This window comes from Rhinoderma darwinii, chromosome 10 (assembly GCF_050947455.1).
Source record: "Rhinoderma darwinii isolate aRhiDar2 chromosome 10, aRhiDar2.hap1, whole genome shotgun sequence".
Lineage (NCBI taxonomy): Eukaryota > Metazoa > Chordata > Amphibia > Anura > Rhinodermatidae > Rhinoderma > Rhinoderma darwinii.
Window position 1 is genome coordinate 70,282,729 of NC_134696.1, and position 26,000 is coordinate 70,308,728.

Here is a 26,000-nt window from a genome sequence, read left to right on the forward strand (position 1 = left end):
TTGAGCAAACAAAATCTGAACTGAGGAGGTACCAACAATCTCCCAGCAGGAATGGTTTGCGGAGCGAGTTGCTGACATTCTTTAAAGAGACTCTGTCACCACATTATAAGTGCCCTATCTCCTATATAAGGAGATCGGTGCTATAATATAGGTGACAGCAGTGCTTTTATTTAGAAAAACAATCTATTGTTACCACTTTATGAGCGATTTTTAGCTTTATGCTAATTAGTTTCTTAATGCCCAAGTGGGCGTGTTTTTACTTTAGACCAAGTGGGCGTTGTACAGAGGAGTGTATGACGCTGACCAATCAGCGTCATACACTTCTCTCCATTAATTTACACAGCACTAGCGATAAAGCTACATACACACACACTATAACGTTACTGCAGTGTCCAGACTATGAATATACATTACCTCCAGCCAGGACGTGATGTTTATTCAGGATCCTGACACTTCTGAATCTTTTCTGTGAGATTTACAGCAAGGCAAAAGTAATCTCGCGAGATTATGCTGTAAACTGTCATTTAAAACGAGATTACGTTTGCCTTGCTGGAAATCTCACAGAAAAGATTCAGAAGTGTCAGGATTCTGAATAAACATCACGTCCTGGTTGGAGGTAATGTATATTCATTGTCAGGACACAACTGTAACGTTAGTCTTTGTGTATGTGGCTGAACATAGCGATATAGCTATATCGCTAGTGCTGTGTAAATGAATGGAGAGAAGTGTATGATCCTGATTGGTCAGCGTCATACACTCCTCTGTACAACGCCCACTTGGTCTAAAGTAAAAACAAGCCCACTCGGGCATTAAGAAACTAATTAGCATAAAGCTAAAATCACTCCTAACGTGGTAAAAATAGATTGTTTTTCTAAATAAAAAGCACTGCTGTCACCTACATTATAGCGCCGATCTCCTTTTATAGGAGATAGGGCACTTATAATGTGCTGAGAGAGTCTCTTTAATCTCAGTTGCAATACCAGACGATATTGCAGAAACCACTATCCCCTTAGATAAAATAGGTTGAGGGTGAATGTTGGGGACCTGTGAGGAACAGAAACTTCAAGATAATGTGTCGGTGTAAAGGATCTGCCAGGCACAGCTTCTGTATCTACGCCCATAGGTAATCAGTCTGCACCTGCTTCTATGTCTGTGAGACTGACTCCTTCCACCACTCAGGATGGCAGGCTTAGGAGTGGGAGAGCCTATCGCAGCCTGGCCAGACGGAGCTAGCTCCCGCCCTCTGTCTATTTATACCTGCCTTTCCTGTTCCTCCTTGCTTGTGATTCTTCTCATTTGGTTTCCTGGCCCTGCTGCAGCTTCTTGAACTATTTGTCCCTGCTTCATATTGACCCCGGCTTACTGACTACTCTCCTGCTCTGCGTTTGGTACCTCGTACACTCCTGGTTTGACTCGGCTTGTTCACTACTCTCCTGCTCTGCGTTTGGTACCTCGTACACTCCTGGTTTGACTCGGCTCGTTCACTACTCTTGTTTCTCACGGTGTTGCCGTGGGCAACTGCCCCATTTCCCTTAGCTTCTGTGTACCCTTGTTTGTTTGTCTGTCGTGCACTTATTGAGCGTAGGGACCGTCGCCCAGTTGTACCCCGTCGCCTAGGGCGGGTGGTTGCAAGTAGGCAGGGACTGAGTGGCGGGTAGATTAGGGCTCACTTGTCTGTTTCCCTACCCCTATCATTACAGTCGGCCCTGACATTTTTAGACCCGGGTCTGTAGGTTACAATAAAGAGAGTGTCATCTGTGCCAAGTGTCGGCCACGCCAAGTGTGTACCACGTCAAGTGTCTTACTACGCCAATTGCCTGCCAAACCAAGTGCCTGTCAAGTGTTCTATCCAGGTACTCTTGTCCTAGAGACTATCATTGACTATTGTTTGTCAAGCTGCTACTCCGCCACGGCAGAGCGGCCTAGTGGGTCCAAATACCCCACAGTCTCGACAGTAAGACACTCCCTTTGTTCTTGGATTGGCCAGAACTGCTCATGTGAAAATCTGGTCAAACCGAGAACAATGGGAGTGTCTCAGACTCATAGTCTAAGAAGCGCTGCAGCCATGTTGGAACAACACTGAGGGGACCCCAAAGCGGCAGATTCATGGCAGAGGGGCACAACTGGAGGGCGCCAGGTAATATAACTCCATACATCCCGTCATATTTATAATGTTGTTGCAGGACCATATGGTAGCATTAAAGTACCCCTAGACTCTGATAATATACTCTAATGCACCTATTAAAGTATAGCATGTGGATAAAGTGAGTACCCCTTAGAGAGATATATTAATGGTTGAGAACCCAGGGTTTAGTTAGACCAGTCACACTTCACCATCTGGACAAGTTTTGGTGGGTGCCAAAAAAACTGTCCTGGCCAAATGCATAATATAAAATATTAAATTTGAGAAAAATAAATAATGGTTTGTGTCTGTTTTTCATGGTTTGGGCTTTGCCGCCTTGTACAAATAAGTGAAAATTTTAACACAAGATTATATAATAACAATCTAATAAATGCTTTAGATGTTGTGCCAGTATTTAGGAGAAGATAATTTCCAATTCAATTCTCTGCCAAGGGTGCAGTGGAACAATCTGTCTTTCCTGCACAGAACATTGACCTAATCTCCCCTTTGCAATGCCCCCCAGTTTCAGAAAGTTAATTGTAAGGGGTCCAGGCAGCGATTATGATATCACATATATTGTGGTAAACTCTCAGAGGATAGACTAGGCTGGATATCACTGCATACATCTCACAGTTTTGACCAAAACTAGGTCTGTACATATTTTCAGCCTCTGAATGAAAACAAGCATGAGTTTTTTAGAAATCTAAACAACATCAGAATACAATTATTACATTCTCTTTAAAAACTTTTTAAGGGTATGTGCACACGCTAGCTGGCTTTTACGTCTGAAAAGACAGACTGTTTTCAGGAGAAAACAACTGCGTCGTTTCAGACGTAAAAGCTCCTCCTCGCATTTTGCGAGGCGTCTTTGACGCGCGTAAATCTTGAGCTGCTCTTCATTGACTTCAATGAAGAACGGCTCAAATTACGTTGCACAGAAGTGCCCTGCACTTCTTTGCCGAGGCAGTCATTTTACGCGTCGTCGTTTGACAGCTGTCAAACGACGACGCGTAAATTACATGTCGTCTGCACAGTACGTCGGCAAACCCATTCAAATGAATGGGCAGATGTATGCCGACGTATTGTAGCCCTATTTTCAGACGTAAAACTAGGCATAATGCGCCTCGTTTACGTTTGAAAATAGGTCGTGTGAACCCAGCCTATCAGTGCTGTACAGAAATAGCAGTATCCATATCACAATACTAGCCAAAGTGTGCATTTAATAATACAAAACATGGTGCCCATTAAATAGCACTAGACAAAGTGCCTATAATGCCAGCTATAGTTTTCATCATACAATAGTAACCAGCTATGTTTTCATCATACAATAGTACCAGCTATAGCGAACTATCTATAAGATGGTTCCCCATAAATAATTGATAAATAAATGTTAATTATTCATTATTTTGTAAATGAAAGACTCGCTAAAAGTGAAAACGTTCATAAATTGGCGGTATCTTAAATCCGCAGCATGTCAGTTTTTGCTGCGTTTTCGTTGCTTTTCTGTTAGTTTTCCCTATTAAATCCAATGGGAGTGTGAAACCTGTAAGAAATAGCCAAGTGTTGTGACTTTTGCGGAGAAAACGCTTCAATTTTGCCGCAAAAATCCCAACTCAGAAAAACACCAAATCATTGTGGGAGACCCGGCGATTGCAAGCCAAATTTTGGTCGTGTTTATACCTCTCATTTATTAATTCCTTTTCCCTATGAGCGAATTATGTTTAACATCTCATGACTCGCACATTCTGATTTTGAACATTCCACCCCCTCTTTCCTCCTTCCCTTCATATACGCTATTACTATCTATTGTTGACCTTATCTTACTGTTGATGACATTTGATTGTACCATTTGAATTGCTCTGTATATAATGAGGTTATAATACAGTGACTTATCTCAAATTATCCTACAAATGACATCATTGTATTGATGTGTTCTACAAAACGTACTGGAGCTGCTTATATGTGTCAATTCTCAACCTTTGTAAACTTACCTTCCCTCTCCCCTTCCTTCCCTCTGTTATGTTGAAAAGATGACATATTTTGAAAATCCTACATAAAAACAGTTAAAAAAAAGAGTGCCAGAGTGCCTTCACTTCTGCATCTGTTCTTTATCATCCTGATGTGACTCGACAGTTTTCTTTGGAGGTTGATGCTTCTTCCTTCGGTACTAGAGCACTCTTGTTTCAGAGAAATTCCAAGGGGAAAACTTTTTTGGTTTAAAATGAATAAGAAAAGTCTATACTTACCACCTGAGTGTTGTCATAAAGATGCTGTAATGATGGGGGTAGGGAAACGGACAAGTGAGCCCTAATCTACCCTCCACTCTGTCCCTACCTACTTGCAACGACCCGCCCTAGGCGACGGGGTACAACTGGGCGGCGGTCCCTACGCTCAGTAAGTGCACGAGACAAACAGACAAGGGTACACAAAGCTAAGGGAAATGGGGCAGTCGCCCACAGCAACACCGTGAGCAACAAGAGTGGTGAACGAGCCGAGTCAAACCAGGAGTGCACGAGGTACCAAACGCAGAGCAGGAGAGTAGTCAGTAAGCCAGGGTCAGTATGGAGCAGGATCAAATAGTTAGAAGCTGTAGCTGGGCCAGAAAACCACACAAGAAGAATCACAAGCAAAGGAGGAACAGGAAAGGCAGGTATAAATAGACAGAGGGCGGGAGCTAGCTCCGTCTGGCCAGGCTGCGATAGGCTCTCCCACTCCTAAGCCTGCCATCCTGAGTGGTGGAAGATGGAGTCAGTCTCAGAGACATAGACTCAGGTGCAGACTGATTACCTATGGGCGTATACACAGAAGTTGTGCCTGGCAGATCCTTTACAGATGCTTTATTCTGTTCTTCTTTTAGGCCAGTCTCCTGTAATGACTTTTAATCCCATGTAACTACTGCAGCCAATCACTGCAGGGTCATCCCAGAAGGCTGGACTGAACGGACAATTGATGAATGCATCGTCATGACTACGGTAAGTATGAACTCAAAAAACACAATTTGGTTGTATGGATACAATGTTTAGTTTTACGCAGCCTATCCGACCCTTGGGAACCTGGCCTTAATGGTTCTTAAAAGAGGTTAAACTCCCTGTAGAGCCGTATTAGAATACTTACTGTTACAGCGAACTACATCAAGTGGCTGAAAATGTACAGGAATTTCCACTCTGACATATGACCTAAGTGAAAAAAATTGGAGCTATTTTATTTTTACAAATATCATTTTACAAATAAATAATTTGACAAGAAGAGCCAAAAACACTTGCATTATATTTTTGCATTTGCATTTGCATATATATATATATATATATATATATATATATATATATATATATATATATATATACACACATACACACACACACACACACACACACACACACACACGAACACACACAGCTATTAGCAATAACATTAAAACCACTGCTGACAGGTAAAGTGAATAAATTATTGGTTGTCTTGTAACAATGGCGCCTGTCAAGAAGTGGGATGTATTAGACAGCAAGTGATCAGTCAGTTCTTTTTAGTTGATTTGTTGGATACGGGAAAAATGGGCAAGTGTAAGGATCTGAGCAACTTTGAAGAGGGCCAAATTGTGAAAGATAATTGGGTCAAATCATCCCGGTATGTAGAGGCTAGCACTTACCAAGAATGGTACAAGGAAGGGCATTTGGCAAACTGGCAACAGGGTCATAGGCACCCAAGGCTCATTGATGATCATGAGGAATGTAGATTAGCCTGTCTGGTCTGATCCCACAGAAGAGCTACTGTAGCACAAAGTGCTGAAATGTTACTGCTGGCTATGATAGAAAGATGTCAGAACTTCAGTGCATCGCAGCTTGCTGTGTTTTGATCTGCATAGCCGAAAGCACCTACAATGGGCACATGAGAATCAGAACTGAATCATGAAGCAATGGAAGAAGTTGACCTGGTCTGCTGAAGCACATTTTTTTAACGTCATGTGGATGAATGAGTGAGATGGCACCAGGCTGCACTATGGGAAGTAGACAAGCTGGTGTAGGCAGTGTGTTCAGGGGCGTAACTAGGAAAGACTGGGCCCCATAGCAAACTTTTGACTGGGGCCCCCCTACATGCTACACGCAGCCCTCCTTATAGATAGTGCCCCCTGTAGATTGTGCCATATAGCCCCCTGTAGACAGTGCTATACAGCCCCCCATGTAGATAGTGCCATACAGCTCCCCCTGTATATATTGCCACACCGCCCCCATTAGTAGATGGTGTCACACAGCCCCCATTAGTAGATAGTGCCACACACAGACCCCTGTAGATTGTGCCACACACAGCCCACTGTATATAGCGCCACAGCCCTCTCTCTTGTAAATAGTGCCATACAACCCCCCTAGTAGATAGTGCCACACGGCCCCCCCATAGTAGTGTCGCACAGCCCCTTGTTAATAGTGCCACACAGCCCCCCTGTATAGTGCTACACAGCCCCCCTTGTATATAGGGCCACACAGCCCCCTTGTATATAGTGCCACCCTGCTCCCACCTTGTATATAGAGCCACCCTGCTCCCCCCTTGTATATAGTGCCACTCTGCTCTCCCATGTATATAGTGCCTCCCTGCTTCCCCTTGTATATACAGTGGAGGAAATAAGTATTTGATCCCTTGCTGATTTTGTAAGTTTGCCCACTGTCAAAGTCATGAACAGTCTAGAATTTTTAGGCTAGGTTAATTTTACCAGTGAGAGATAGATTATATTAAAAAAGAAAAAAGAAAATCGCATTGTCAAAATTATATGTATTTATTTGCATTGTGCACAGAGAAATAAGTATTTGATCCCCTACCAACCATTAAGAGTTCAGCCTCCTCCAGACCAGTTACACGCTCCAAATCAACTTGGTGCCTGCATTAAAGACAGCTGTCTTACATTGTCACCTGTATAAAAGACTCCTGTCCACAGACTCAATTAATCAGTCTGACTCTAACCTCTACAACATGGGCAAGACCAAAGAGCTTTCTAAGGATGTCAGGGACAAGATCATAGACCTGCACAAGGCTGGAATGGGCTACAAAACCATAAGTAAGACGCTGGGTGAGAAGGAGACAACTGTTGGTGCAATAGTAAGAAAATGGAAGACATACAAAATGACTGTCAATCGACATCGATCTGGGGCTCCATGCAAAATCTCACCTCGTGGGATATCCTTGATCCTGAGGAAGGTGAGAGCTCAGCCGAAAACTACACGGGGGAAACTTGTTAATGATCTCAAGGTAGCTGGGACCACAGTCACCAAGAAAACCATTGGTAACACATTACGCCGTAATGGATTAAAATCCTGCAGTGCCCGCAAGGTCCCCCTGCTCAAGAAGGCACATGTACAGGCCCATCTGAAGTTTGCAAATGAACATCTGGATGATTCTGAGAGTGATTGGGAGAAGGTGCTGTGGTCAGATGAGACTAAAATTGAGCTCTTTGGCATTAACTCAACTCGCCGTTTTTGGAGGAAGAGAAATGCTGCCTATGACCCAAAGAACACCGTCCCCACTGTCAAGCATGGAGGTGGAAACATTATGTTTTGGGGGTGTTTCTCTGCTAAGGGCACAGGACTACTTCACCGCATCAAAGGGAGAATGGATGGAGACATGTACCGTCAAATCCTGAGTGACAACCTCCTTACCTCCACCAAGACATTAAAAATGGCTCGTGGCTGGGTCTTCCAGCACGACAATTACCCGAAACATACAGCCAAGGCAACAAAGGAGTGGCTCAAAAAGAAGCACATTAAGGTCATGGAGTGGCCTAGCCAGTCTCCAGACCTTAATCCCATCGAAAACTTATGGAGGGAGCTGAAGATCCGAGTTGCCAAGCGACAGCCTCAAAATCTTAATGATTTACAGATGATCTGCAAAGAGGAGTGGGCCAAAATTCCATCTAACATGTGTGCAAACCCCATCATCAACTACTAAAAATGTCTGACTGCTGTGCTTGCCAACAAGGGTTTTGCCACCAAGTATTAAGTCTTGTTTGCCAAAGGGATCAAATACTTAGTTCTCTGTGCACAATGCAAATAAATATATATAATTTTGACAATGTGTTTTTGTTTTTTGTTTTTTTATATAATCTATCTCTCACTGGTAAAATTAACCTAGCCTAAAAATTCTAGACTGTTCATGTCTTTGACAGTGGGCAAACTTACAAAATCAGCAAGGGATCAAATACTTATTTCCTTCACTGTAGTTCCACCCTGATCCCCCATTGTATATAGTGCCACCCTGCTCTTCCTTGTATATAGTGCCCCTTGCTCCCCCTTATATATAGTGCCACCCTTCTCCTCCCTTGCATATAGTGCCACCCTGCCCCACCTGAATATAGTGCCACCCTGCTCCCCCACTTGTATATAGTGCCACACAACGCCCCTTGTATATAGGGCCACACAGCTCCCTTGTATATAGTGCCACCCTGCTCCCACCTTGTATATAGTGCCACCCTGCTCCCCCCCTTGTTTATAGTGCCACCCTGCTTCCCCTTGCATATAGTGCCACCCTGATCCTCCCTTGTATATAGTGCCTCCCTGCTCCCCCTTGTATATAGTGCCCCCTGCTCTTCCCTTGTATACAGTGCCACCCTGCTCCCCCCGTGTATAAAGTGCCACCCTTCTCCTCCCTTGCATATAGTGCCACCCTGCACCACCTGTATATAGTGCCACACAGCCTGCCCAAAAAATATTGTACTTACCTTGCCCTGTTCCCGCGACGGATGGAGCGCTGCAAAGGCTCTGGTCAGGACACATACGCAGACCAGACATCATCACTCCAGCCTGCGCAGGGAGTCTTCCCAGCGCCTTATAGGCTGCAGACCTAAAGTGGCCTGCAGCCTCTGTGCCGATTCTACGTTTTCTGCTGCCTGAGGTAAAAATTTAAATGGTGCCCCCCAGATTTTGATTGACATCCCCCTCGCTGTTCTATATAACTACCAGCCTCCTCAACTCTTGCGGATGCGCCGTTGCCTTGTACTCCCCTGGCATGAGCGGTGCAGCGATGAAGCCAGGCAGAATACACCTTGCTGTATGGTGCTTGCCCAAGTAGTACAAGGCAATGGCGCATCTGAGAAAGTTAGATCAGCCAGGGGGATGTCAATCAAACATGGAAAGGCGGGTTTGGAGGCAGGACTATGTGACTCTTCAGGATAGTGGCACCGCCCCATGACCCTTTAATGAATAATTAGCATATAGCGTGCACCGTTTTAAAAGTTGATTTTATAGATTTTGCTGAATCTGAAAAAAACATACAGGGGAATCTTTGGAAATATTGTCAGGTAATGTATTACTGCATGGTGACAGTTCAATGGGTTAAAACTACCAGACAGGTTCCCATTAAATATACAATGAATTGAAAACAATTCCATCTGCCCTGCAACTTTGTTATTATAAATATATACTGACCACGAACTCCTCCCGCCCTTCTCTCCAGAAATGTCTGCACATACGGCCTTCCTGTTCCGCAACCACCACTAGGGTGTGCTCGCGAGCTCAGTCCAGCCTTAAGGAGCCAGAGTGCACACATGTGTGAGATTGAGCTGATTGCTCCCTGATCACCCTGGACTATAAGAAGGGCTTTGCCCTCTCTGCATTGCCTAAGCTTTGTTGTCATTACCCTAGTCTGTATTTGCGAATGGCATTCTAAGTGTTTTCCAGTTCCCAGTGTTTCCCGTTCCTACTACCTATAACCTGTATCCCGTGCTATCCTGGTCCAAGTGCCGTATTGAGTTGGAGTTGTGCTGCGCTGAGTACCACGCCTGTCCTGCTATACCACGCCTGGTGCCTGCCTGCTGCCTAGTCCCAGCCGAGCCTGTCTTGCTACTGTTTGATCTACCACAGGTACACCTATATGAACTATAGACTGTGACCTGTGTCCTGTTGGCCATCTGCCATACTGTTAAGGCGGTACGACCCAGTGGGTCCACGTTCCCAATGTGACATACACTATATAATTACAGCATCAGAACCAAGCTCATACATATATATACGGCACGAGAACCAAGCTCATTACATATATACAGCACCAGAACAAAACTTAATACATATATACAGCTCCAGTACCAAGCTCAGTACATAAATACAGCACTAGAACAAAGCTCTGCATATATACAATACCAGAAACAAAGCTCAATACATATATACATTACCAGAACAAAGCTCAGTACATAAATGCAGCCCCAGAACCAAGCTCTGTACATATATACATCACCAGAATGAAGCTCAGTGTCATGGTGGGTGTGTGGACCCACTGGGCCGTACAGCCATAGCGGGATAGCAGCTGGCCAACAGGATACCAAGTCAATGTCTAAAGTTCGAATATGGGTACCTGTGGTAATTTCAGACAGTAGCGATGGTAGGCTCGGATGGGACCTTGACAGCAGGCAGACACCAGGTGCGGTGTAACACAGAAGGCCTAGTATACGGTACCACATGACTCCAATGCTCAATGGCACAGGAACAAGGTAGCACGGGATACAGGATACAGGTAGCAGGTACAGGAACACTGGGAACTTGAAAACACTAAGGGACCATTTGCAATGGTTAACACAGGTAAACGTAACAAGGCTCAGGCAATGAAGGAAGGGGTAGGGCCCTTCTTATGGTACAGGGTGATCATGGGCTAATTTGACAAACAATTCATGTATGAACACAGCAGAGTGAAGCGGAAGTGAGCGCTGGATTCTCCTGAGGAGGAGATGCGGGCCAGTGCTCACTAATCCATGGCTGCGGCCTCCTGGGGTGAGTAATCCCAATGGTCCTCGGCCATGAGTGTCACACTCAGTACATATATACAGAACCAGAACATAGCTCATACATATATACAGCACCAGAACAAAGCTCAGTACATATACACAGCACCATAACAAAACTCAGTACATAAATACAGCACCAAAACAAAGCTCAGTGTCACGGTGCGGGGTGTAGACCCACTGGGCTGTACCGCGAAGCGGATAGGCAGCTGGCCAACCAGGTACAGTACAATGTCTATAGTCCAGAAAGAGTATCGATGGCAATGTAGAAAGTAGCGGTGATTCAGGCTTAACCCTTTCACGACCAAGGACGAAAATGCACGTCCTGGTCGGCTGCTAGTTCCCGCACCAGGACGTGCATTTTCGTCCGCATTTCAAACTGTCACTCTGTGTAAACACAGAGTGACAGACCCGCGCTGACAGCTGTCCTAGACAGCTGAGACATGAGTCTCGCCGGACAGCGGACCATCGCCGCTGCTTTCGGCAGTTAACCCCTTAAGTGCGGCGACGGATTGCCGTCGCCGCATTTAAGTGGTTTGAAGCACATCGGCAGCCCCCAAGAAGTGATCGTGGGGGATACCGATGCTTGTCACGGCAATCGGAGGTCAGATAATGACCTCCGGGTTGCCATGTACGGAAGCCTCGGAGGAACAGCCTCCGGCCGTTCCTCCTCTGCTTCCTGTCAGTGTGACAGTCACGTCACAATGACAGTTAGAGTACATCACACTACGTGTGTAGTGTAATGTACTCTAGCAGCGATCAAAGCTGCAAGTCTGAGTGTCCCCTAGTGGGACAAGTTAAAAAAGTAAAAAAAAGTAATAAAAATGTTTTAAAAAAAGTGTAAAAATAAAAGTTAGAAGTGATATAAACATGAACTGCTTTTTTTCCTATAATAAAACTTTTATTATAGAAAAAAAATGAACACGTTAAAAAAGTACACATATCTGGTATCACCGCGTTCGTAACGACCCCAACTATAAAACTGCAATGTTATTTTCCCCGCACGATGAACACCCCCAAAAAAATCAATAAAAAACGACGACAGTATCACAATTTTTTTGGTCACCACCCCTCCCAAAATAAAGAATAAAAAGTGATCAAAAAGTCGCATGTTCCCAAAAATAGTACCAATAAAAACTTCTATCCGTCCCGCAAAAAACAAGCCCTTACACAGCTTTTTTGACTAAAAAATAAAAAAATTATGGCTCTCTGAATATGGTGACACAGAATTTTTTTTGTTTATAAATAAGTCATTTTATTGTGCAAACGCTAAAAAAAAGGACCAAACCTATAAATATATGGTATCGCCGTAATCGTACCAACCCGCAGAATAAAGTAAAAATGTCATTTATAGCGTACGGTGAGCACCGCAAAAAGAAAACCTAAAAAACAGTGTCAGAATTCCTGTTTTTTGCTCAGGATTGCAAAAAAATGGAACAAAAAGTGATAAAAAAAAATAAATCGCATGTACCCCAAAATGGTACCAATAAAAACTGCAGCTCCTCCCGCAAGAAATAAGCCCCACACCACTCTATTGATGAAAAAATAAAAAAGTTATGGCTCTTGGAAAGCAGGGAGTGAAAATCTAAAATATGAAAGCAAAAAATGGATCAGTCCTGAAAGGGTTAATTCATTTCTAATGAAAAAACGTATGACCACATGTGGGGTATTTCCGTACTCGGGAGAAATTGCTTTATAAAAAATGGTTGTTTTTTTCCTCCTTTATCCCTTGTGAAAATGAGAAAATGCAACATTTTAGTGGAAAAAATTTTGATATTAATTTTCGCGCCCTAATTCTAATAAACTCTGCAAAAGACCCGTGGGGTGTAAATGCTCACTATACCCCTAGAAAAATTCCTTGAAGGTTTTTCCAAAATGGGGTCACTTTTGGGGGAGTTTCCACTGTTTTGGTCCCTCCAGTGCATTGCAAATGCGACATTGCACCGAAAACCATTCCAGCAAAATCATAAATCCAAATGGCGCTCCTTCCCTTCTGAGCCCTGCTGTGGGTCCAAACAGCAGTTTATTACCACATATGGGGTATTGTCGTAATCGGGAGACATTGCTTTACAAATGTTGGGGTGCATTTTCTTCGTTATTCCTTGTAAATAATAAAAATTTCTATGTTGTTTCAGAAAAAAAGTACATTTTAATTTTTACAGACTAATTCCAATATATTTAGCGAAAAACCTGTGTGGTCAAAATGCTAACTATACCCCTAGATAAATACCTTAAGGGGTCTAGTTTTCGAAATGGGGTCGTTTATGGGCAGTTTCTATCGTTCTGGCAGCTCAAAGCCTCTCCAAATGTACAGTGGGGCCTAAAACATTTTCAAGCAAAATATGAGTCCTGAAAGCCTCCGGGTGCTCCCTTCCTTTGGGGCCCTGCCGTGTGTCCAAACAACGCATTAGGGCCACAATGTGGGTATTTTTGAAAACAGGAGAAAGAGGGTGATAGATTTTGGGGTGTGTTTCTTCATTTTCAAATTCGCTTTACAAAGAAATCGGTCTTCAAACAAATACTTTTATGAAAAAAGTGAAATTCTTTTTTTTTTCACCTGATATGCATTAAATTTAGCAAAGAACTGTGGGGTCAAAATAATTAATATATACCTAAATAATTACGTTATGGGGTCTAGTTTTCTAAATGGGGTAGTTTATGGGGAGTTTCTATCGTTCTGGCAGCTCAAAACCTCTCCAAATGTACAGTGGGGCCTAAAACATTTTCAAGCAAAATATGAGTCCTGAAAGCCTCCGGGTGTTCCCTCCCTTTCGGGCCCTGTCGTGTGTCCAAGCAATGCATTAGGGTCACAATGGGGGCATTTTTGAAAACAGGAGAAACAGGGTGATATATTTTGGGGTGTGTTTCTTCATTCTCATGGTCGCTTTACACAGAAATCGGTCTTCAAAGTGATACTTTTATGAAAAAAGTGTTTTTTTTTTTTTTTTTTTCACCTGCTATGCATTAAATTTAGCAAAAAACTGTGGTGTCAAAGTACGCACTACACCCCTAGATAAATACTTTAAAGGGTCTAGTTTTCTAAATGGGGTCGTTTATGGGGAGATTCTATCGCTCTGGTAGCTCAAAACCTCTCCAAATATACAGTAGGGCCTAAAACATTTTCAAGCAAAATATGAGTCCTGAAAGCCTCCGGGTGCTCCCTCCCTTTCGGGCCCTGTCGTGTGTCCAAGCAATGCATTAGGGTCACAATGGGGGCATTTTTGAAAACAGGAGAAACAGGGTGATATATTTTGGGGTGTGTTTCTTCATTCTCATGGTCACTTTACACAGAAATCGGTCTTCAAAGTGATACTTTTATGAAAAAAGTGAGATTATATTTTTTTACGCCTGCTTTGCATGAATTCTTACAAAAAAACTGTGGGGTCAAAATACTTACAACACCCCTTAATAAATACCTTAAGGGGTGTAGTTTTCAAAATGGGGTCACTTGTGGGGGTTTCCACCATTCTGACACCTATGAGCCTCTGAAAATCTGGCTTGGTGCAGGAAAACAAAATGTACTTCAAAATGTATAAAATGATTACTAAACTTGTAAGTCTTCCAAATTGCTGAAAAAAAAAATTTTTTTTCAAAAGTGCTGCCAAAATAGAGTAAAGAGATGGAAATATATATTTAATTTAAAAAATTGTGCAGTATGTATGTACATATGTGACATATTGCAGTTAAAAATAGGGAAAAATGATAATTTTTACAAAATTTCTTCAATTTCTCTATTTTTTAATTAATTTCCGCAAATCGTATCAGTCTACTTTTACCACTAAAATAAAGTACAACATGTGACGAAAAAACAATGTCAGAATTACTTGGATATTCAAAACTTTCACAGAGTTATTCTCTGATAAAGTCAGACATACCAGATTTGACAAATCTGGCTTGGTCATTAAGGTACAAACATGCCCGGTCATTAAGGAGTTAAGATAAGGCTCTGGCAGCAGACAGACACCCGGTGGGTGTAACGCAGCAGATGCAACGAAAGACACAGCTCGACTACAACTCTAGACGGCACAGAGGCACATAAGCACAGGATATAGGGTACAGGCAGCAGGAACGCATAACACTGGGAACTGGAAAACACTGGGAGACCATTTGCAAGACAAACTTTAGGTATACAACAATGCTCAGGCAAAGATCGAGAGGGCAGAGCCCTTTTTATAGTCCAGCAGCATTCCGGACTGATTGCAGATCAGCTTCAATTGTGCACGCACTGGCCCTTTAAGGCTGTGCAGGTGCGGGCCCTGCGGAATACAGTCCCTGAAGAAGGAAGTGAGTGCCGGCGTCTCCCTGCTAACTAACATGTCCATGGCCACAGTCGTCTGAGGGTAAGTCAGAACGACGGGCTGCGGCCATAGACGTTACACTCAGTACATATATACAGCCCCAGAACAAAGCTCAGTACATATATACAGCCCCAGAACCAATCTCAGTACATATATACAACACCAGAACCAAGCTCCGTACATATATACATCACCACAACCAAGCTCAGTACATATATACTGCACCATAACCAGGCTCAGTACATATATACAGCTCCAGAATTAAGCTCTGTATATATATACAGCACCAGAACAAAGCTCAATAAACAGCTATATACAGCTCAATTTAGTTCAATCCATGCCTTATAGGTTTGTACGGAGTAAAACTATAGCTCCCAGCATGACCCGAAGAATAGTAAGGATATGCTGGGAGGTCCTGTTTCACAAAATCATATCATAATCAAACCACCCATCATCTCGCTGCAGATGATACAGCGACTACATTACTGATTAGAGGCAGAATAAACATTTACATTAAGTGACTCACGAGTGACGTCACAGATACTAGTTATTTTTCTTCTCCATCCGGTCCAGACCTCTATGATGACTTCTCCCGACCATAGCCTATTTCTGCAGTTTTCCACTCAGATGTCTTCAGCTTTTCATTTTTAAAACATTTCTGCACCTATAAACGAAGATAAAATTCTCAACACCCCTCAATATAATAGCGTCATACACTGCACCTCTAATTATAATACCACCATACACTGTGTCCCTTATTGTGATTGTAATGTACACTGTGTCCCCCACACACACACCCTGCCCCCTGTAGATAATGCCCCGATAGCTCCCCTGTAGATAGTTACCCCCATAGAGCTTCTGTAGATGGTGCCCTACATAGAAGCCCCTGTAGATAGTGCCCCACATGCAGCCCCCTGTAGATAGTGCCCCACATATGGACTCCAGAGCTACAAGGCAATAGTGCTAACCACTGAGCAACCGTGCTGCCCTACATATAGTAAATTCTATAGATAGTGCTCCACATATAGCACCCCCTGTATATAGTGTCCCTCCTATAGCACACCCCAGTAGACAGTACCCTACATATTGTACCCCTGTAGATAGTGACCCACAGGTAACCCACCCCTGTATATATTGTTCCACATATAGCTCACCCCTGTAGACAGTGCCCTAATAGATAGTGCTCCACATATAGCCCACCCCTGTATAGTGTCTCACATATAGCCTACGCAATGTAGATAATGCCCTACATATAGCTCCCCCTGCATATAGTACTCCACATCCCCACATATACACCCCCCTGCAGCTAATACCACTCACAGTTTTAATAGAAGAAAAAAAAACTTTACGATGTCATCGAGCCACTAGCGTCGTTAAAAGGCGCTGATTAGCAGGGCAGAATGACTTGCCCGGTCAATCAGCGCCTTTCAATAGCGCTAGTGTCATTGAAAGGTGCTGATTCACGGGGCAAGTAATTTTGCCCTGACAATCAGCGTCATTGTAAGGCCCCATGCCCACTTCAGTTTTTTCCTTCACGGTGCTATCCATTTATCTGACCCATTCATTTCAATGGGGCCATGCTCACTTCAGTTTTTTTGATGGTCCCGTTGCTCCGTTCCGATCCAAATTAGAGCATGTCCTACTTTGGTCCGAGATTCCGTGACCGTGAGGCCCATGCAAGTCCATGGGGCCGTCAAAAAAACTGAAGGCACACGGAAGGCATCCGTGTGCCTTCCGTGTGTGACGGAGCCGTTGCTATTGCAATTGCCGTATTGCTATTGCCGTTGTTATTAATTTTTTTTTTATTACATTAAAATTTTATTTTCAGAGCGCCGAGCATGGTACTGTCCAGGGTGCTGAAAGAGTTACCGCCGATCAGTGCAGCACATTAACTCTTTCAGCACCCTGGACAGTACCGTGCTCGGCGCTCGGAAACGGAAACACGGAGTGCACACGGGAGTGTACACGGCCGCTAAACCGGGCACACGGATCCGTCAAAAACCATCATGTAAACGGTGTCGGAAGTGTGCACAAGGCCTAAGGCGCTGAATGGTCAGGCACGGAACGTGCCCAGCCATTCAGCGCTACTGCATGTATTTGTATCTGCATGCTATAGACGCAGGTACAATTAGTGAAAGAGGGGGTGGCGGCGGCTGGTTTCAGTGGGGCCGCCGCGCCCTCAGAGATGCAGCAGCAGCCTATAATATTAATTTGTATCTACGTCCAGAGTACGCAGATACAAGTGAATGTGGCTTACGCTAGCACCGGGGCCCCTTCCGGGGGTAGCAACGCAACCGGGCATGAGGGGACCCGTGCCGCCTGACCCATAAATGTTAGAGGCCAGGCATTGCGGCCCCTGTAGTGGTGTCACTACCCCTGTAACAGCCACAACGGCTGCAAGTAGCGCCACCGGGAATGGGGGCAGGGGGCCCTGTGTCACAGGCAGCACGGGCCCCCTCATGCCAGGGGTCCTGTAGTAGCCGCTATGGCTGTTACAGCGGTAGTTACACCACTGAGTGTGATGCTTTTGCTGGGAGACCTTGGGTCCTGGAATTCATGTGGATGTTACTCTGACACACCCCCTACCTAAACATAGTTGCAGACCAAGTACACCTCTTTATTGTAATAGTATTCCCTAATGGCAGTGGCCTCTGACAGCAGGATAATGTGCACTGCCACACTGTAAACTCTCTTTACGATTGGTTTGAGGAACATGATAAACTGTTCAAGGTGAGAGACAAAGTTGGTCAGCACCTCCTAACTAAGTGAAATAAATGGGTAGGTTTTTATTATTTAAGGAGGTGCTGACCAACTCTGTCTTTTGCATTATACTGTTCGGGTGTGGTGACTGTCTCCATCTTTGTCATGCACTCCTCCCACTTGTCCAAGGCTGTTTTTAATTAGTATAGAATAAAGCGGGTTCCTACACATTTTGTAGGCCTAGGCCCAAGAGAGAGAGGTAAGTATCCTGTTGTACAGGTATAGTTTAGTATGGGGACTCATCTAAATGAGATCTTCCTATCGTGACAAATTAAAATGTTTGCAATCAAAAAAAAATTAAATATTAAATGGATTGGCCACTGAAGAAAAATAATCGGGTGCATTCTAAACATTATTTTAGTAAACTTACTAATTTGTCTTTATATGCAGTTCAGCGCTGTTATTTTGGGTTCATAGGCCACGCCCCCTTGTTATTGCAGTTGTAACCTCCTGTCACCCACGTCTCCCGTCCATTATATGGCCAATGATGGAGGGGCATGTGACCAGACACATTACTCTGCTTCCTCCCTTGACATACACTGCGTCTGCGTTAGTTTCCTGGATGCAGTGTGTTACAATAAAGGACGCAGTGATGTGTCTAGTCACATGCTGCGGGTCCCCACAGCTATAATGGTGTACCAGTTAAACTTACATCACAAACATGATGTACATTGTATCATGTGTTTGTATGAAATATGATGAACCAATTATGTATGGAATAAGGAATTGATGGATCAGTGTTTGTATTGTATGTTTAAATTTTATCACGATGCACTTAGCACTTTTTGACTAACCTAGAGATAAAAGTAATATGTCCCAATGTATTATAAAAATGTATATTAATATCATTATTTGACTTAATGAATGTCATTACACAATTATGTGCTGCATGGTATTTAAACCACATGTTATACACTGTCAGTTGTGCTTGAGAAAGGTCCAGATTGGGACTGAAACGTAGCAATCTTACATATGGGTAAATAAACGTTTTTCACTTTTTTGACTACTATGCTGTGGAATGCTGCCTATTTTTTGAATTCCTAAATTTGGACTATTGGTCGTAGTCTGAAGGCTTGCACACACGAAACCCCTGATAGAGGCGAGTATTTCAAGATTTGTGGTGCGGTTCTTCTTTGTATTTCATATATATATATATATAAATATATATATATATATATATATATATATATATATATATATATCTTACTATAATATCCAAGCGCATTATTTTTCTCAATACAAGTGTATGTTTGTCTTTGCAACCATTTTTTTTATGTTTCAATCTATTTAACATAAAAAAATTAAGTAACTTTGTAAAAAGTCTTAAAAATTGCTACTTTGTTTCTATAGTGCCTATGCATACCAAAAATATACAAAAAAAACGCACCATGTGAGTGCTGAGATATATGCATACAATTAATACTTTTATTATTTTGAATTGCACCTTCACAATGACTTACTAGTTTGTCAGTTTGCGGGAATGACCAGCTAGCTATTATGTACTATTATCTCATAAGGCACGAAGGGGTTAACTTCCGCCTAAGCCTTCCAGGCGTTTGTTCTCAGGTGATAAACCTGCTAGTTTTAGCAAGTAGTTCTAAGGCTGGGTTCACACGAGCATGTTCGGTCCGTAAAGGATGGAACATATTTCAGCCACAAGCCCCGGACCGAACACACTGCAGGGAGTTGGGCTCCTAGCATCATAGTTATGTACGACGCTAGGACTTGCGGCTAAAATACGTTCCGTCCTTTACGGACTGAACATGCTCGTGTGAATCCAGCCTAACAAAGCATGAATGACGCCTCCTGTGTCTTCTAAAGTTTTATGCATGGAAGACAATACTCTTGAATTGAAAGACTTTACAAATACTCAACCCTTAGGCGTCATGCACATGGTGGTGCCCGTAATCATAGCCCGCTGCAGTCGGCAGCCGGGCGTCCTCCCGATCGTGGGCTGTGATATGCTGATTTTAGCTGAACATTGCAAGCTCTTTTATGGCAGTTTTTTTATGGTGTGTTTCTCCATAGGCTACTCTATAAAACTTCAAAAATGCCAAGAGAAACACCATAAACATTGCAGGAAAAAGTGTGTGTGAATCAGGCCTGAATGTGAGATTGACACATCGTATTTCCGCTGAATATTGAACTTGCTTATGTGATATGTACTGTAGCTGTACCTGATCCTGTTATCTTTGCTGTTATACCTTGTGTACCTACTTGTATATGTTCAGCATGTAATGCTATTATGTGTTGTAGTTGAAGGCAAAATAATCCTCCTATAAAGAGCTAAAAATTGTGTCTAACAACTAAATCTAAAAAAAAAAGGATTTGAAGCAGCACAAATCCCGATATCAGGAGCGGTGTCACGCTGTAAAATCAGACAAACCCAGTCTGACGTAATGTAATCCTCAGAAAAAGCATGGTTCAACAGCAGATTTCAATAAGGGTTGAGAAAGACCCTCCACTTGTCATGGGTCGAAACGTTGCCATGTTATACTGGATGTTTGACCAATTAAAGAACAAATTGATTGAAATTTGGGAGACGTGTGCTGCTGTTTAACCATGCTTTTTCTAACAACTAAATCTGTCATAATGCAGGTACCAGGAAGTACCTTTAAGTGTGAATTCACATGCTGCGGAATTGCTACAGATTTTCAGTCCAGATTCGGCACTGAAAATCTGTAGAAATTTGCAGTACGATAAATGTGTATGGGGTTTTAAAAACTCCATCCACATATAGCAGGAAAAAAATCTTTGCGGAATTGAGTGCATGATGCAGATTTTCTAATTCGCAGCATGTCAATTCGGTTTCACATTTTTTGCAGATTTTCACCGTGGATTCCAGCCTTTGCAATGCATAGGGTAAAATCCACACCAAAATCCACGTCAAAATACTTGTCAAAATCTGCATGTAACACATGCGGATTCTTCGTGTATTTGCTTCAAAATTTGCAACGAAGAAAGACCACAGAGTGTGGAGTAGGCTTAATAGTGTTGGCTATATTTTGAATATCCAAGCAGCCCCTAAGGCCCCATGCACACGACCGTAGATTTCATGCGTAATTCCGAACCGTAATTATGGACCCATTCATTTCTATAGCTGACGGACACCTTCCCGTGCATTCAAGGGAAAGATGTCGGGGCCGTAGAAAGCTTCCGTAAAATATAGGACATGTCCTATTTTTTTTATTTTTCGAACCGTGCTCTCATACTTTATAATGGGAGCGCGGCCCGCAAATGCGGACGACTTTTCACGGCCGGCCATGCCCGCAATCACGGACCATGATTACAGGCACGGTCGTGTGAATGGGGCCTAATACTGTGCATTATAATTTTAAGTTACCATTGCGTGTTTTGAATTGTACATTAGTAAGGGCAATAATGCCTCAATCTGTTTAGGATTATTTATTGGAATAAAATGCTCACGTACCTTACAAGGAGACTGTTCTCCAGTTTGGACAGCTGTGAATCCAGAGTTTTCCAATTTTTAAATTCAGTATAAGAATCACAGCTAAAATTCTGAGGTTTGACACAATAAAAGTATTCTTCATTTTTATGGTCAGCATATTCACATAATTCATCTTTTTTATCAAGAGCAAATCCACACTTTGTCACCATTTCTTTAGGTTCACTTGTGAATTTTCCTAAGTAAGCTACATTGCCATACCAGCTGTTTCTTGACCTCCAGAGAGAAGACACTGCTTCACTTGGGTGCATGAGAAATACTGTCACCACAACTTTACCTTCCCAAAATAAAGTAAAATGAATATGATATGTTCCATTGTTAAAATCTTCAATCCTCCCAGAAGACCCTGCTCTCTTATCTGGATTGGAAATTCTTGCTCTTAGATAATCTCCTCCATAGGTTTTCCTTTGCCCCAGATAATCAAACACATTAACCTGTACTGTTAATTGATCCCCAACACAGTAACGATTTTGGGGGCTTTGAATGAACACTTTGCTGTTCACAGCACTGGTTGTATTGTCCTTATGGATAAAAGTTACTTTAGGCATCCTTTGGTCTATGAGATTGAAGATTTCATGTATCTTTATTTGAAGTTCTGTAGCTTTCTCAGTGGTGCCATTAATAAAAACAATTTGGTTTTCGCTATTGGAGCCCTGTCAAACAGAAAAAATACTATTATTAGTGGTAGAAGAAATAATAATAGTAATACAATCATGAATAATAGTAGCATTACATCATTTTAGTGAGTCTAACTTTAGATTTCCAACCTTTATATTCCTCTTTCTCTGGAGTTCTCTTTTACAATCAGTTGTTTTCAGCATCTTACTCCATATATTGTTTTGTTTCAGTCTTACTCTTTTAAATTTTTTAACAACTGCCTTTGCCTGAGCACCTTAGACCTGAATGAAGTCCTCAAAAATACAAATAACTTATCAGGGCTGGCCTTTGGGGGTTCCGACCTGTGTGGCTACGCCGGGTAAAGTTTTATCCCTCTTTAGTAAAGGGGGCACCCCCACTGCCAATAAACAGGCTTCCTGACTGTACAACAAGTAAGGAGTAATTCCTTCTTCCCCTACCCCTGACAGCATAAGCTCTCCCCCTCTATAGATGGCTGGGGGCACCATATGCCTTCTCCACAGCCTGTCTGTGGACTGAAAACCGCAGCTATGAACACTATCAATATCCTCTCTCTCTCCGGAAAAGAGACGGTAAGGGGAGGGTTCCTATCAATAGAGAAAGTGCATTTGACTTTCTGCCTCCACGCTGTTTACCATATACAGCCACACAAACGGTAGGTTGGATTTACACATCATGTATTTGTTGCAGATTTTGGCTCAAAAGTCTGCATAAAAATCTGCAACAAATATGCATTCCAGCCTTAAAGAGGCTCTGTCACCAGATTTTCAAACCCCTATCTCCTATTGCAGCAGATCGGCGCTGCAATATAGATAACAGGAACGTTTTTCTTTTTCAAAAACGAGCATTTTTTTGGCCAAGTTATGAGCATTTTTATATTTATGCAAATGAGCCTTTCTTATGGACAACTGGGCGTTTTTAATCTTATTTCCAACTAGGCGTGTATTGTGTTTGTTACATCTGGGTGTGTTTACTTGTTTTACTAGCTGGGCGTTGTGAATGACGAATCAGCATCATCCACTTGTCTTCGTTACCACCCAGCTTCTGGCAGTTCACAGACACACAGGGTGTCCTCGCTCGTTCCTCCTGTCGGAAGAAGTGAGTGACGTCATAGTGTGATCTCGCCAGGACACGCTGTGTGTCTGTGAACTGCAAGAAGCTGGGTGGTAACGAAGAGAAGTGGATGATGCTGATTCGTCAGCATCATACACTTCCATTCACAACGCCCTGCTAGTAAAACAAGTAAACACACCCAGATGTAACGAACACAATACACGCCCAGTTGGAAATAAGATTAACCCCTTCCCGACATTTGCCGTAAATGTACGTCATGGAAAGCATTGACTTCCCGCAAAATGCCGTATATTTACGGTAAGTGTTTGGCACCGGTTCAGAAGCTGAGCCGGTGCCATCATCGTCGGATCTCAGCTGTATCTTACAGCTGACATCCGACTGTAATGGCGGGGACCAAAATTATCTTCGATCCCCGCCATTAACCCCTTAAGTGCAGCGCTCAAACGCGATCGTTGCACTTAAGGTGTTTGCAGCTCATCGGAACCCCAGCAATGAATTTGCCGGGGGTTCCGGTGGCTGCAATGGCAGCCGGAGGCCTAATACTGGCCTCCCGGTCTGCCTAGCACCGAAGCCGGTCAAGATCCGCCCGGCGGCGGAGCCTGATCGGCTTCCGTAGCTGCCAGCAAAATGGCGCCGGGTCAGGAGCTAGCTCCGATCCCTGCCATTAACCCCTTCGATGCAGCAATCGAAACCGATTGCTGCATCGTAGCGGTTACTAGCAGATCGCCAGCCCTGACAGGCAATCAGGACTGGCGACTACTGTTATGGCAACAGGAAACACAATGGTCTCCTGCTCTGCCATTACGGAAGCCGATTTAGGCCCCGCCGGGAGGCGAAGCCTAATCGGCTTGCTGTGAGTGAATGACTGACAGATCTAATACATTGCACTACATAGGTAGTGCAATGTATTAGAAAAAAAAAAATCTGACCGTTGGACCTTCAAGTCCCCTAGTGGGACTTGAGAAAAAGTGTAAAAAAAAGTATAAAAAAGTGTAAAAAAAAGTGCAAAAAATAAAAGTTTGAAAACAATAAAAGTTTCAAGTAATCAAATAAAACACAATCCCCCTTTTACTCTTATCAAGTCCTTTATTATTGAAAAATAATAATAAACCATATGTATTTGGTATTGCCACAACCGTAACGACCTGAGGTATCAAAATATTATATTATTTATTGCATGCGGTGAACAGCGTAAAAAAAAACTAAAAATTTTTACCAGAGTTTCTGTTTTTTGGTCACTTTGCCCTACAAATATTATAATAAAAAGTGATCAAAAAGTCACACGTATCCAAAAATGGTACCTATAAAAACTATAGCTCGTCCCGCAAAAAACAAGCCCTCATACACCTCCGTCGACTAAAAAATTAAACAGTTATGGTTCTCACAACTTGGCGACAGAAAAAATACATTCTTTTTACAAAAGTAATTTTATTGTGCAAAAAGTTGTAAAACATAAAAAAGTGCTATAAATTAGGTATCGCCGGAATCGTACTGACCCGCAGAATAAAGTTAACATGTCATTTATAACGCATGGTGAACGCTGTATAAAAAAAACTAAAAAAGCTGTGCCAGAATTGCGTTTTTTTGTTTACCTGGCATCCCAAAAAATAGGATAAAAGGTGATAAAAAAGTTGCATGTACCCCAAAATGGTACCAATAATAACTACAGCTCGTCCCGCAACAAACCAGCCCTCATACCGCTACGTCTATGAAAAATAAAATTAGTTATGGCTCCAATAATTCAGGAAATAAAAAATATGCAGTTGTCCCGGCCCGAGGAGAACATTTCTTCTGTTTCAAGAGGCGATTTATCAAGGACCTAAAATTAGGGAACCAGGAAGGGGAAAGCCCAAACATATCCGCTGGAAGCGACGGTGCCCGTATTATACCAGGACAACACTTTCCCAGCAAAATTCCCCAAACTGCAAATGTGCGGAGTGTGGACCAAAAGGGGGATAAGAAATGACACCATTTATCAGTGCGACACCGGCCTGTGCAGAAAGGATTGCTTCACAGCGTAAGGGTATGTGCACACACATTAATTACGTCCGTAATTGACGGACGTATTTCGGCCGCAAGTACCGGACCGAACACAGTGCAGGGAGCCGGGCTCCTAGCATCGTACCGGTCCCGTACTGAAAACATGATTACAGTACGGGACAGTTGTCCTGCAGCGAGACAGGGACTCCTAGCATCGTACATAACTATGATGCTAGGAGCCCGGCTCCCTGCAGTGTGTTCGGTCCGGTACTTGCGGCCGAAACACGTCCGTGAATTACGGACGTAAATAGTGTGTGTGCACATACCCTAACACACATCTATGGATTATTTAATTATTTTTTTTTACCCCATTATTATACCACCTGACTATGCCCCTTTTATACTCCGCCCCGCTTACACATGCCCCCACATGATAAATGGAAACACCAGCAATACTCAAACAAATATAGTACCAAGCAAAATCCGCTCTCCAAAAGCCAAATGGTGCTCCCTCTGCTCTGAACCCTACAGCGTCCCTAAACAGCAGTTTCCTTCAACATATATGGCATCGTCATACCTGGGAGAACCCTTTTAACAATTTTTGGGGTGTGTGTCTCCAGCGTCATAAGCTTGGCATGACATATTTGCCAATGAATAGCATATCTACGGAAAAAAATAAATTTTTAATTTGCACCATCCGCAGTGCATTCATTTATGGAAAAGACCTGTGGGGTGAAAATGCTCACTACACCCCTTAATAAATGCCTTGAGGGGTGCAGTTTCCATAATAGGGTCACTTCTCAGGGGTTTCTTTTTATTATTTCAAATCTGAGCCTCTGCAGTTGTGAACCAATACTTTGTAAATCGCCAAATTAGGCCTCCACTCCGCATGGTACTCTTCACTCCTGAGCCCTG

At 43.0% G+C, this 26,000-nt stretch overlaps 1 protein-coding gene across 1 annotated transcript in view; it reads right to left on the reverse strand.

Annotated features, from left to right (window-relative positions):
• Positions 1-26,000, reverse strand: part of LOC142661484 (NXPE family member 1-like) — a 310,202-nt gene that overhangs the window by 79,186 nt on the left and 205,016 nt on the right. Inside the window, exons 3-4 of the mRNA XM_075838885.1 lie at positions 21,360-22,048; positions 5,237-5,298 (exon numbers count right to left, since the gene is read on the reverse strand). Of these exons, the coding sequence (XP_075695000.1) occupies positions 5,237-5,298; positions 21,360-22,048 (751 nt within the window). The remainder of the gene's footprint in view (positions 1-5,236; positions 5,299-21,359; positions 22,049-26,000) is intronic.